This window comes from Tupaia chinensis, unplaced genomic scaffold (assembly GCF_000334495.1).
Source record: "Tupaia chinensis unplaced genomic scaffold, TupChi_1.0 Scaffold000316_1, whole genome shotgun sequence".
NCBI classification, from domain to species: domain Eukaryota; kingdom Metazoa; phylum Chordata; class Mammalia; order Scandentia; family Tupaiidae; genus Tupaia; species Tupaia belangeri.
Genome location: NW_006159809.1, coordinates 3,258,220 through 3,271,538, shown reverse-complemented (window position 1 = coordinate 3,271,538; position 13,319 = coordinate 3,258,220). Strand labels below are relative to the sequence as shown.

Genomic DNA, 13,319 nt, shown 5'->3' with positions numbered 1-13,319 from the left:
GGAATGCCAAGAATGGCCTGCAAGGGGAGGGAGGATAGCGGTCAGAGCCTCTGGGCCTGTGCTCCATATTTAATCAAATGGAATTTTTTCTCTTGTAAATAAATATAGGGGCTTCATATAAAATTTCATTTAAAAAAAGCTTTTCATTGTTTGAGAAGAATGTTAAAAATCACTACTGTACATGTAAAAAATTTACCTAAAATTCAGGTTGTTCTAGAATGTTCCACACTCCCTGGATGTCTTGTTTTAGGCCCATTTTTCTCCATAGTTTAATTCAAGGCCCACTAGCCTGCAGGATCAACCCAAGCCCTCTAGCTCCTCCAGCTCACCTGAGCTGCACTCTCCCCACCCCCATCTTATTCTGGGCAGTGCCGTACAAGGTAACCCTGTATTGTATACCAGTCTCTATAGTACGGTTCACGTGTGTGTATCTTGTCTCTGTAGGAACGCTGGGGTTTGCTCACAGTGGAGACCTTATTCTTTGGTCTGTGCCTCCCTGCAGGTTTGAGAAGATGATCAGTGGGATGTACATGGGGGAGCTAGTGAGGCTTATCTTGGTGAAGATGGCCAAGGAGGAGCTGCTCTTCGGGGGAAAGGTCAGCTCTGAACTCCTCATCACAGGACGCTTTGAGACCAAAGACGTTTCGGATATTGAAGGGTAAGCTTCTAGCCCTGCCATCTCTCTGCTCACTGGGTTTCCTGAAGGGTGAACAGGCATTGGGGGAACGAGGAAGACGTTTTGGCTCTTTAATCATGGAACACAAAAGGGTCTTGCACAATATGGACCTTAGTGGGCCACAACTTTACTCCACTTATTCCTCTCTTCTTGTCAATTTTGAGCATGATTACTGCCAAGATGGCTCGCAGTGCTGGAAGTATTTGGTCTCCACAATGCAGGGACTTGGGCTGTTGCACTGGGTTTAATGCTAGTGGCTCCCAAAGGCCCTCTTCACGACTTACTTGTTTCTGCCTCTTTTTCCTTCTGAAGTTTTCGCTTCCTATTGACAATTCTCTGAATGGACGCTATCCTGACACCTGCTTCATAACAGAGAAAGAGGTCCTCGAGTGGCCCAGTGATACGCCTACCATTTAGTTCCAACAGGCAGAGCTGAACTTGCAGTTTCACAGCCTGGTAGGGATGGGAGTGAGGATGGTCCAATTTGTGTTTTTCAGTTAATAATATCCTGAGTTGAGCATAGTTTCTTGCTCTTGAAATTTCCACTTGTATTTTGAGGATGTCTTGTTTCAGGGATCAGATGGTAGTAGAAGGAGTTTATTTTGGTGCCAAAGGGACCAGGGAGACAGTTTGAATTACTTTGCCTTAAGTGGAAACTCTTGAAAGAGCTATGCCTACTTGTTGCTATATCCAAGGGGAATGAAAGTACTCCTCTTTGTGAGGCGCTTAGTCCCCTGAGAATGTGCTCATGTCACAGCACATCTCGCCTTCATTAGACACAGTGAGCGCAGTGCCGAGTCCACGGCGAATGCCGTAGCTTCTGACTGTGAGAGACAGACAGGTGGGCACCACGCTGGAGCCTCACATTCAGAGGGACTGAGGCAGAGGCTGACCACTCCGTGACAAAGACAGAGCCAACTCACACTCACAAAACTCGGTGTAGAAAGCACCAGGAACAGTACCTTGTGCTGGCGGAATGTGTGCCAGAAATATTGTCCCATCAGTAGTTCTTCTCTCAGAGGAAGGGCATCTAGCGTGGTAAGGCAGGGAAAGACTATGTATGTGTCTGTCTGTCTGTCTGTTGGTCTATTTGGCAGAGAAGCCTCAGGGTGGCTGTGTTGTGTTTTGTTCCTTGTTCTACCTACCTATCTACCTACACACACACACACACACACACACACGCACACGAGCAGCACAGTAAAGAGGGAGTCTGCTCTCACTGGGAGAAGGAATTTGCTAGAGTGGAGGGGTTTTCTTGCCAGCCCACACCCCTCCCATTGGCCACAGTGAGTTGATCATGTGCCTACACACTGTTTTTCTGTTTCCAGGGAGAAGGATGGCATCCGGAAGGCCCGCGAGATCTTAACACGGCTGGGCCTGGACCCAACAGAGGAAGACTGTGTGGCCACTCACCGGATCTGCCAGATCGTGTCCACCCGCTCGGCCAGCCTGTGTGCAGCCACCCTGGCTGCTGTGCTGCGGCGCATCAAAGAAAACAAGGGCGAGGAGCGGCTGCGCTCCACCATCGGGGTCGATGGGTCTGTCTACAAGAAACACCCCCAGTGAGTCGGCATCCCGGGATGGGGCGGGGGGAGCAGCCAGAGCACCTGGGGACTGAGTGACTCCAAGGCCAGCTCTGTTTTGTGTTTTGGGGACGATTGAGATGGACCATGGCGCTAAAAGACTTTGTGGGATACAAGTGGGAATTGGGGGCTGGAGGTGATTCTGAAGGCGGCCAGTGACTTGGGTCCCCTTTAGGACACCCCTGGCTGCTAGGCACCCTTTTCTACCTTGTCTTTATAAGTTAGTGTCTTATTCTTTATTCTCTCATGATTCCCAGCAGTTCCTACAGGGACTTAGTCTTCTGCCGGCAGCCACTCCAGCCCCACGGGTTACCAGCCTCTCTGGCTGACCCTGGTAGTAAATTGATCCCCTCCTGTCCATGTTTTGATCCCTCAGGTCATATGTACCAAAATGTTCAGACTCCAGTGGGGACCCGAAAGCTATCTCTCTATTGTGTTCACTTATGTCTCTATCATTTTGGTACAATATGAGTGCCAGGCCAGTGTACCCTCATTGACTTAGTTGTTTGGTACAGAAGGTCTAGCCCTGAGCTCCCCCAGCTCTAGCCCAGTGCCTCAAAAGCTTGAACATGCATACAGATCACCTGGGATGTGGTTAAGAGGCAGGTTCTAGCTCAGAAGGTCTCTAACAGACCAGCGAGGCTGCTGGTCCACACACCACACTTAGATTAATGGGACCTGGAGACCATGGCTTAAAGCAACTGCTACCTAGGGGTTACTTGTTGACTGTGTGTGTTGTCTTTAGCTGTTCGGTCACTTTGGGATCATGGGCAGAAACCATCAAAAGAAAGCCCCAAGTTTAGAAGAGCATTTCTAGATTTTCTATTTCGGGTCTTTCCAGGCAGCATCTAATGAAGTAAGTGAAGGGACATGAAGAGTAGGTGACATCAGAATCACCTGATCCATTGGACTATGCCAGCCAAGAGGTTGATTGTACCATAATGGGCAGAGAAGCATAGCCTGTGGGCCAGCTTGATGAAGAAGATTGAGTCTTATGTATCCACAGGCAGGGGACAGTAGCTCAGTCGACAGGTCTTCTCCTTTCAGTAGGGGGTGAACCCAGTGAAAATGCTCATAGTTGACTCTCCAAGTTTTTGTATGGTGTCCCTTAGTTTGGGAAGGAGAGTGGAAGGGATGGTCAGGGCAGCATCTGCTCCTGCAGGTGACTCCTGGCATTTGGGCTGAGTGTGATGACTGCCCAGCCATTTGTACCAGTGACCCTAACCATGGATATCTGTCTCTTACTCCATCTGGGCGACTCTAGTTTTGCCAATCGTCTTCACAAGGCTGTGCGACGACTGGTGCCTGACTGTGAGGTCCGCTTCCTCCGCTCTGAGGATGGCAGTGGCAAAGGGGCAGCCATGGTGACGGCAGTGGCCTACCGGCTGGCTGACCAACAGCGAGCCCGTCAGAAGACCCTGGAGGCCCTGAAGCTGAGCCATGAGCAGCTGCTGGAGGTCAAGAAGAGGATGAAGGTGGAAATGGAGAAAGGTCTGAGAAAGGAGACTCACGCCATTGCTGCAGTCAAGATGCTGCCCACCTATGTGTGTGCCACCCCTGACGGCACAGGTACATGGCAGGGTTGCCACTGGCTCATGTGGTGGGCTCACGTGCTGGTGCCAGGTATCAGCATCGAGGGTTTGAACCAGAGCATGTTTCTTCGGCTCTATTGCTAGGAAATTCTAGTGTTGGGTGAGCTCACCCAAGGGGTTCCTCTGCTGAAACTGAATAGTGACAACAGTTAGAATGTATTGAATGTTCATGATATGTGTCAAGGCACTGTGCATGAATTAATTCATTTAAACTTTGTTAACTGTTAAAAAAGATCAGTTAATTTTATTAACTAACTGCTATGTTTGACAGAGCATAGGCACAGAGCATTTAGAACCTTCCTGAGTTCACATAACCAGAAAATGTCAGAGCTGGGCTTCAAACTCAGTAATTCAGGTACCAGAGCCGACACCTACAACCGTCACTGCTCTGGGACAGGAGTCAGCAAACTTAGACCTATAAGCCAAATCTGGCCTACTGCTTATTTTGTAAATAAAGTTTTATTGGTACACAGCCATGCCCGTTTGTCCGTCTGTGGTCTGTAGCTGCTTTGTACTGCCATGGCGAAGTTGAGTGGTTGCAGTAGAGACCGTTGGGCCTTTACAGAAACAATATTTTTGACCCCTCGTGTAAAGTTACTACCTGGGCCTTTACAAAAAAGATTTCTGACCTCTGGTGTAAATCTTGACACCTGAGAAATTGAAGTCTTTTTCCAGTTCAGAGAGAGTGATAGGTGACCAGGCCAGTATAGCACAGTTACAGAGATAGAGGGTAAGATTTGATTCCTTTTTCATGCTGTTCTGGCTGTGTGACATTGGGCAAGTGACATGTCCTAGCTGAGTCTCAGTTATCTTTTTTTTTTTTTCCATAGATTTTTGCTATAGGGCATGTGCACTTATGAGGGAGGCAGGGGGAGAGAGAGAGAGACAGAGAGAGAGAGAAAAATCACCTCCCCAGGGGGGATGGCCATGCTGCAATCCCTTCTCTTGGGATTTTGGGCACATATGCACACATGCCTGGCATGAAGTTTAAGCCACTGGGTCTGGGCCTTGAACTGAGGTTGACTATGTGGGAGTCCAGTGACATAACCATTACACCATCTGATGGTCCCAAGTCTCAGTCATCTTTAAGAGGGAAATGGAATGCCCCTTCCCAGGACTGCCCTGGGGTTGAGTGAGGACTGTGTATGAGGTATGTGGCATATTGTAATTTACAATGAAGGAGAGGTTTCTCATTTGGAACGATTTCCTTCAAAGAACTGGTCTCTGCTGTTCTCTCTGTTCTCGACTCCATTCCGAGGTGGCATTTGATTTAGCATGACTAGTGTATTTGGTTGTCCTTGGTGAACTGTGTCAGCATTCCCCATGTTCTGCAGAGCTCGTTGTGACTTCTGAAGCCCCCCCACTTGGGATCATTTGAAAATGATAATACTAAGGAGCCAGCAGGGATATGGTCCCAGGGAATCCATTTTCTTCACTGTGGCTCCAGGGGCCCGAGGGAGGAATTACCACCCCACCCCTGCTGTCATGTGCTTAGGCTCTGTCATTTTCTGTGTGGCGAGGGCTGATGCCCAAGTTCTCACCTTCCTGGGCTTATTTTTTTCAGAAAAAGGAGACTTCTTGGCTTTGGACCTTGGAGGAACCAATTTCCGGGTCCTGCTGGTGCGCGTGCGGAATGGAAAGTGGCGCGGAGTGGAGATGCACAACAAGATCTACTCCATCCCGCAGGAGGTCATGCATGGCACAGGAGACGAGGTGAGGCAGGCTAGCACCTCTGGGAGTTGCCCCCGGTAGATATCTGCCTTTTGCCTTCAAGGACAGTGCTCTCTGCACTTGACCCTGGGAGGGCAAGGTGGACCTTAGGCCCTTCCCTCAGCGCCCCACTTCTCCCTGCAGCTCTTCGACCACATCGTCCAGTGCATTGCCGACTTCCTCGAGTACATGGGCATGAAGGGCGTGTCCCTGCCTCTGGGCTTTACCTTCTCCTTCCCCTGCCAGCAGAACAGCCTGGATGAGGTAACAGTGCTCCCCAGGAGGGCTCTCCTATGGGCTTTAGTGACTCTATACTAGCCCAGGTTTGGAGTGGGGAGAAAGCTGAGCTGAGAGGAGGGAAAAAAGGGCAAGAGTGACAGTGGAGACAAGGGGCTGGTTGATGGGAATGAATAAGTTGAGGCTGGTGGATGTTAGGTAGGTTACTTGGCCATAACATTTCTGGGGATGATGACAATGATACTAAGCAAAATTAGCGACTAACATCGTTTAAGCACTTTATGCCAAGTAGTATATTAGGCTCCCCACATGCATTAGCTCATTGAACCCTCATAGCAACTATACAAGGTAAACCCATTTTGCAGAAAGGGAAATAGGGTCCACAGAGGTTCCGACTATCTTGCTCCAGGTCGTGTAGCTCACAGTGGCCAAGCCACAATTTGAATTCTGGTTTCCTGATGCCAGAGTGTCTGCTCTTAGGCCCTTGCTGTGTGCTTGGGGGCTTTTTATTTCATCTCCTTTTGTCTGGAAGCCCAGGCTCTTTTTAGTGTCTTCTGGGTTTCTCAGTCCCCTTCAGCTTGTCCTGGACGAATGAAGCAGGTGGGTGAAGAGCTAGCACCCCAGGTGTTCTGTACACAAAAGTGCCCAGACATGGAGAAGTGAGCAGGCAGTCCTTGGATCTGGTGGATGACTAGTGTATTGGAAATCAGAATGCCATTGTGAAGACAGTTGTTTCTCTATGGCTCAGGCATGTGGAAGCCCACCTGCTCACCTCAGGTGCCAGGTTTAACATCATGCCTCCTGCCTTAGATGCTACTAAGCAAGCTGAGCTGATGAAGCAAGCTCAGAACATGAGGAGCTACTTACTGTGTGAGGTGGGGCACCAATTGGCGCTGAAGCACTGAGGACGTGCAACGTGATGTGAATCTGGGCACCTCCCCGAGAGGCTGGGGGATCCTTGGAACGAGTCAGAGGATTGAGTTGATAGGAAAGAAAGGTAGGCAGGAAAGGCGGACAGGCTGGGCCAGCATGGAGAAGGGAGGCTGGGGGATCCTTGGAACGAGTCAGAGGACTGAGTTGAGAGGAGAGAAAGGTAGGCAGGAAAGGCAGACAGGCTGGGCCAGCATGGAGAAGGACTTGGCAGTGGGAATAAGTCACAGAAAGAATTAGTTTGGCCACAGCCAAGGAGCCCACCCCAGTCGTGGGCAAAGGCCGGCATTCCCCATGGGGTTCCTGGAACACTGACACAGAGTTGCTTCACTAAGTTTTCTAAGTGCCTTCTACTCCCCAGCCCCATGCATTAGTATAATTGGGTTTCGGGAAGTTCCGCAATGAAAACCCTGCATGATCCAGTATTTCCCAACACGTACTGACATCCATCTGGTGTCAAACCAGTCTGTGTTGCTTTAAACTTTGCCGATTCCTTTGTCTCAACACATTGTTTTTGTGTGTGTCAATGCATTAAGTTTTCAAAACCTCTACATTTGTATCAGTTCAGCAAAAGGAAAGATCAGCCATGTGGATAAATATTTATGCAGCATTTAATGGAACATTACTTATAACAAAGGTATTAGAAACAAACCTAATTGTTCAATAGCCAGGAAATATTGGGTTGTCGGGAAAGTCATGACACATTTTTGCATAGAAAAACAGAATACTATGTTATGACTTTCCCGACATCCTAATAGTTACATTTTGAGGCATTCATTGCCCAGTCTCAGTTAAGAGTTCATTTGAAGAAAAAAAGAAATTCAATGACGTGGGAAAATATTAGTGGAATAACTAAAACTTTTTTTAAAGAGATTTTTTGCTATAGGGCGCGTGTGCTTGCCAGAAAGACAGAGAGACAGAAAGCAAGAAATCACCCCCCACGGGGGATGGCCATGCTGCAATTTGCTCTCCTCCATTCTTCTCTCAGGATCTTGGGCACGCACGCACATGGGCCACTGGGTCCGGGACTCGAACTGCGGTTGATGACATGGGAATCCAGTGACATAGCTATTATACCAACTGCTGATTCCTAAAACTTTTTAAAAAGTTTATTTATTGCTCCTCCTGTGAACAAGTGAGAGAGAGGCAGACAGAGGCACAGCATCCCCAAAAGGGTCTTGATGCTGGGGGCCCGTCCCTAGTCTCAGGCAGTCCTGGAACATGAGCAGGTGTATGCTCAGCATACCCAGGGAGGGCTCTAGATGTGAACCCAGACCCTTCCGCAGGTCAGCCTTACAGAATGCCGTGTTTTACCACTGTGCTGTTTGCCTCCTGACCCAAATTTTTAAAGTATTTTTCTCTAAAAATTGTAATCGCTTGGGCCAGCCAGTGGCATGGTGGTTAAGGAAGATAGATCCCAAATGGCTGACTGTGCCACTGGAGTCCTGGATCTGGTGGCTTGAAAAACATGCCTGGCATGTGTGTGTGCATGCCCAAAATCCAGAAAGGAGGGAGAAATGGAGAAGAGATCGTGGTGTGATGCCCCTATGTGGGGTGCTTTCTCAGTTTCTCTGTCTCTCTCTGGTGAGGACACATGCTCTCTTGGCAAACATTTTTTAAAAATTGCAATTTCTTTTTAATATAGAGAAATAGAAAAGTATGGTTAATAGGAAAATTAAAGCATAGTCGAGTGACTATCTTTCTAGGCGTCCTAATAAAATACTTTTAAACCGGCACTATCTTACTTTCCTTGCCAGCGTGCATGTATCTATTTATTTATGTACTTATTGGGTAAACTGGAAGGCCTCTTAACTGCGTCTGTCTGAATTGTGAAATTCTTGGTCATTGTACTAGATTTTATTCTTTATGTTCCCATTTTCTGTAGGGAGCAGGCATGCCATCTAGAATTATAAAAATAAGAGCCGATAAAGCAGGTGACTGTTGTGGCTGGTGGGCCTGGGGAGGTGTCCTGCGGAGGGAGAATCAGCAGGCGCTGGGAGCTTAAAGGCCTCCAGGTGCGCTGATTAGCTGCTGGCCTTGGGCCAGCCCCCCCTTCCCCCAGCTGCTGGGGCCTAATAATAAGCTTAAGGACCACCTGAAATAATGTTAATGAAACATGCTATAAACTTTACAGTGCCAAACACAAAAATTTGTCCGAGATAAAACGCTGACTCATAGATGAGAGAGGGGATGGAGGAGATAAGCACATGCTTGCCTGGATATGGGTGTGTAAACCAGCGCTCGGCAGGGAGGTGCTCTGGTTTTCTGACTCTCCTGGCTCTGAACATCCAGGTGGATGTGAATGAAATGCAAGCTGATGGGCATGGAGCCCAGAGCAAAACCTGCAGAGACCGTACAACTGCTAGCTAGTGAGCACGGAGCCCACGTGTGGACACGGGCCTTCCGGGTGGGGGAGCCGGGAGTTGGGAGCTGCAGCAGCAGAGAGTACCAGGTTCACAGCGTTCTCCCATGTGCAAAGCCATTGCGCATCTGCTCCTGGAGTGCCCTGTGGCATGAAGGGCCATGTTGAAGATGAGGGACCTGCAGAGGACTTTGAGGAAGAGCCAGGAGTTTCCCCGCACAGAGGAATGGAAGATGGTGCTGAAGCCTAGACATGGCCCCAGCAGGGGCAGGCGCTTGCTCACTGGATACTGGAGTTTGAAAATTACCTCGTGCTATAAATATAGGAAGAGGACAGGGCGAACTGCCTAGCCCCGTGAGGGAACCGAGCACATAGAATAAGTCTCCCAGCAGGTGCATAGGAGCCCATTCTCTGGAGTCGGCAGGCCTGGGGCAAGTCCTGCTCCTCTCTTCCATGCTGTAGCCTGGGGCAAGTCGCACCAGAATCTCAGTGTTTCTGTGAAGTGGGCGTGATGATGCTAAGGTGCACAGGTGACCGAAGATGAGATGGTGTCACACACGGGATGCACCTAGCTTAGTACCTGGCACAGAGTAGGTGCTCAGTCAGTCTAAGTAGCTGCCTTAGGAGCAGGTCTAGTGTCATTTGTGGCTGAGATTACTGGTTGCCCCAGGGAATCTGTCTGACCCGTGAGGCTGAGTTAGATGCACAGCCGGAGCCCCGGAGACGACCCAGGATTCCTTCTCTGATGTTCTGCCTCGCTCATGTGTGATTTTTTAGAGCATCCTCCTCAAATGGACAAAAGGCTTCAAGGCATCTGGCTGTGAGGGTGAGGACGTGGTCACCCTGCTGAAGGAAGCGATCCACCGGCGAGAGGTAGGAGAGACGCATTCCAGGCCTGAGAGGGCAGATCTGCGATGCCCACAGTGATGTGTGTGTTTAGAGCACGGGAGCGATGTTGTGTGCAGTTGCGCTGATGAGGGGGAAGATGAACTTAATCACTTGGCAATTATTGAGTATCCACTCTGGGTCAAACCCTGTTCTCAGCCCTGGGAAGTTAGGAGTGACCACAAAGGTTTTTTTTTTTTTAAAGAATTATTTTATTTAACTTTATTTATTATTATTATCATTATTATTTTCCAGTTGGATCAGAGAGAAACAGAGAGAGAGAAGAAGTGAGAAAGCAAGCCACCAGGTCCGAGACTTGAACCATGGTTGGCCATGTGGGAGTCCAGCTCCTTTAACCACTGTGCCACTTGCCGGCCCCACCACAAAGTTTTTTATAAACCAATAAACCCATGATCTGATGGTAAATGTGAAGAAAAACAAAGCTGAACATGGAGAACAGATTGAGTGGGCTGGGTAAGGGGCATCTTAAATGTTATGACCAGAGACAGGCTCTCTGAGCTGGTGACATGTGAGCTGAGACCTGAATGAAATAGGAGAATGAGCTTGGATTAGGATAATTTTAGAATTATTTTATTCAACTTTATTTATTTTAGTTTGACCAGAGAGGAACAGAGTGAGAGCAAGAGAGCAAGAGAGAGGGAAAAAGAGAGAGGGCTAGTGAGAAAGCAAGCTGCCAGGTCCAAGATTTGAACCATGATCAGCCATGTGGGAGTCCAGCACCCTTAACCACCATGCCACCTGCTGGCCCCAGGAGTTATAGTTTATTTACATATAAATCTCTATTGCGAAAGTCTGAAAGGAGACCGTTAGGGTTTGTTTGTAACTAGGCACCTACTTCTGCCCTCTTAGGAGTTTGACCTGGATGTGGTGGCTGTGGTGAACGACACGGTTGGAACCATGATGACCTGTGGCTATGAAGACCCTCACTGTGAAGTCGGCCTCATTGTTGGTGAGGACCTGGGCTGTCTTTGCAAGGGGGGATGCACGGTCCTGGGGGATGGGAGCGGGTGCTGAGTGAGGCCTGGCGTTTCTGTGACTGGCAGGCACGGGCAGCAACGCCTGCTACATGGAGGAGATGCGCAACGTGGAGCTGGTAGAGGGCGAAGAGGGACGTATGTGTGTCAACATGGAGTGGGGGGCCTTCGGGGACAATGGATGCCTGGACGACTTTCGCACGGAATTCGACGTGGCTGTGGATGAGCTCTCCCTCAACCCCGGCAAACAGAGGTAGGCACCCACCTGTTTGGTCCCATGGTGCGGGTCCCAGAACCAGACAGCAAGGAACGACCCAGCCCTCTACAATGGCATCTCCCAGGATGCTCATCCCTTGAGATGTGAACTGAAGAGGTTTCTTGGAAAGGGGTTCTTGTCAAATACACCCAGACAATTCAGGATTAGAAACTATAAACAGCACCTCCCACTTCAAGGGCTGGGAAAACAGGCTGGAGAGTATGAGAATCTGGGTCAGGAACTAGGAGGTAAAACAAAGAGAAGGTTGAACCATCTAGTGCTGCCAGCATGACGAAGCATTCATGGGCTGACAGCGACAGGAGCAGATGCTCCCTTCCTCCCTTGGTCATCCAGCATCTAGCTTTTTCTACTGTCAGAACAGCACCGGCCCCTGTGTCCCTGGTGTGCGGTGGGATACAGGGTCTGGGGTGAGAGACAATAGCTTAAGAGCCAACACACTTTCCACTAGGAAGATGATGTTGTAGTGCTTCCTCACTGGATTGAGCGAAGTCCCTAGTTTTGTAGAATACACTTTGCCAAACATTTACCTAGAGTAGAAGTCACAGACTGAGATACTTCCAGGGACCAGCCAGGTCCCATGAATGAAGGAAGCAGCTGGCATGAGACAACATGGGGTGACAATGGAGTCTTGGTTGAAAGGGGACCTCACCTTTTTAAAAGGCACTATGCAGGTCCTAAAGATCCTTAAGTCTACACACTCATGTTCAGTGGCCAAGATAGGGGTCTATAGCTGGACTGTTTACTTGAGTGATAATGATTAAGTCCCAGAGAAAGCATGCCACATGCCTCGTGAAATTAAGGATTAGGATTTCACATTCTTCGCTGCTTCTAGAAGCACAGTGAGGTGTGGACGTGTGCTCCTTCTTGAAATGAGATGATCCTAGGTGGGTTCAGTCCCAAAAGCCCCATGAATTTTGGGCACCGTGGTCAGTTTTGAGATGTGGGTCAGTGTGTGAGGACACCAGGAATCCTGCCAAGGGAGTCAACAGCATTTCCTTTCCCCCAAGTGAGGGGCGGTCCGTGTGCCCTTCACCGTCTAGTGCACTGGGGGTCACTGAGCTGTGGCTTCCTCTGTCTCAACACACCCTCACCCTTTCCTACTTAACTTCCATAAACGTTACTGGCATGGCAGGTTTGAGAAAATGATCAGTGGCATGTACCTGGGTGAGATTGTCCGGAACATCCTCATCGATTTCACCAAGCGTGGGCTGCTCTTCCGTGGTCGCATCTCAGAGAGGCTCAAGACAAGAGGAATCTTCGAGACCAAGTTCCTGTCTCAGATTGAGAGGTAAGAGTTTAGGGGCTGGGTAGGGTGGGACTATGCCCTCCTTTTTTCTCATGAACAGACAACTGAAGGATTTTCACAGCTGAAGGAAGATCAGGGTGTGGTTTACATAAAGGTCAGTTTAGTGACTAACACGGTCATGTCGATAGTGTTTACTTCAAGTACCTCATGGAGAGTTTTCATTTTAAGGGCAAACATAACATTCTTATGCAGTGATGGGTGACATCAAATGTCAAAGGTAGACAGATACTTGTTCAAAGAATATGTAGAAATGCACAGAGGAAGATAACCTATTGAAACTACCATACCTGGCTCAGAGGTCCTTTCTGACTGCTGACTGTGGTAATCAGGATTGAGAAAAAATTAGAAAGCCAGGCAGTGCAGAAACCAAGCCTCCTTCCTCCCGTCTAATGGCAGAAGTCTGCTCCAAGTTAGGATGGTGGTTTCAAACCCTTTAGAACGAATGCTATGTCTTAGCTTACTAATCTTCGGGCATAGAACGGGAATTGGACAATGACATGAGAGGTCCCCTAGGGCACACACACCAGTGAATAGAAGGAATATGTTTGTATGTCTGCTTATGTGCAAGAAGATGATTCTAGGCTTCTAATATTGGGTCATTAGAAAAGTCACGATGCAAAGAAAAACAGAAAAAAACTCTAATGACCTGCTAGATTCCTTCATATAATAGGGTTTATTTCCATCCTACAATTTTATTTACGTTCTTTTCACAAATAGTGCGAAAGTAGGGTTCAGAGCACCTGAGGTGGCAGAATGAAAACAGCAG

At 48.7% G+C, this 13,319-nt stretch overlaps 1 protein-coding gene across 2 annotated transcripts in view; it reads left to right on the top strand.

The window, feature by feature from the left end:
- The window catches only part of HK2 (hexokinase 2), a 71,284-nt gene that overhangs the window by 52,492 nt on the left and 5,473 nt on the right, over positions 1–13,319 (top strand). For both annotated transcript variants that reach the window (XM_027772940.1, XM_006151198.3), the window contains 9 exons: positions 503–658; positions 2,005–2,238; positions 3,524–3,828; positions 5,416–5,564; positions 5,706–5,825; positions 9,868–9,963; positions 10,846–10,945; positions 11,040–11,223; positions 12,380–12,535. In XM_027772940.1, the coding sequence (XP_027628741.1) occupies positions 503–658; positions 2,005–2,238; positions 3,524–3,828; positions 5,416–5,564; positions 5,706–5,825; positions 9,868–9,963; positions 10,846–10,945; positions 11,040–11,223; positions 12,380–12,535 (1,500 nt within the window). The remainder of the gene's footprint in view (positions 1–502; positions 659–2,004; positions 2,239–3,523; positions 3,829–5,415; positions 5,565–5,705; positions 5,826–9,867; positions 9,964–10,845; positions 10,946–11,039; positions 11,224–12,379; positions 12,536–13,319) is intronic.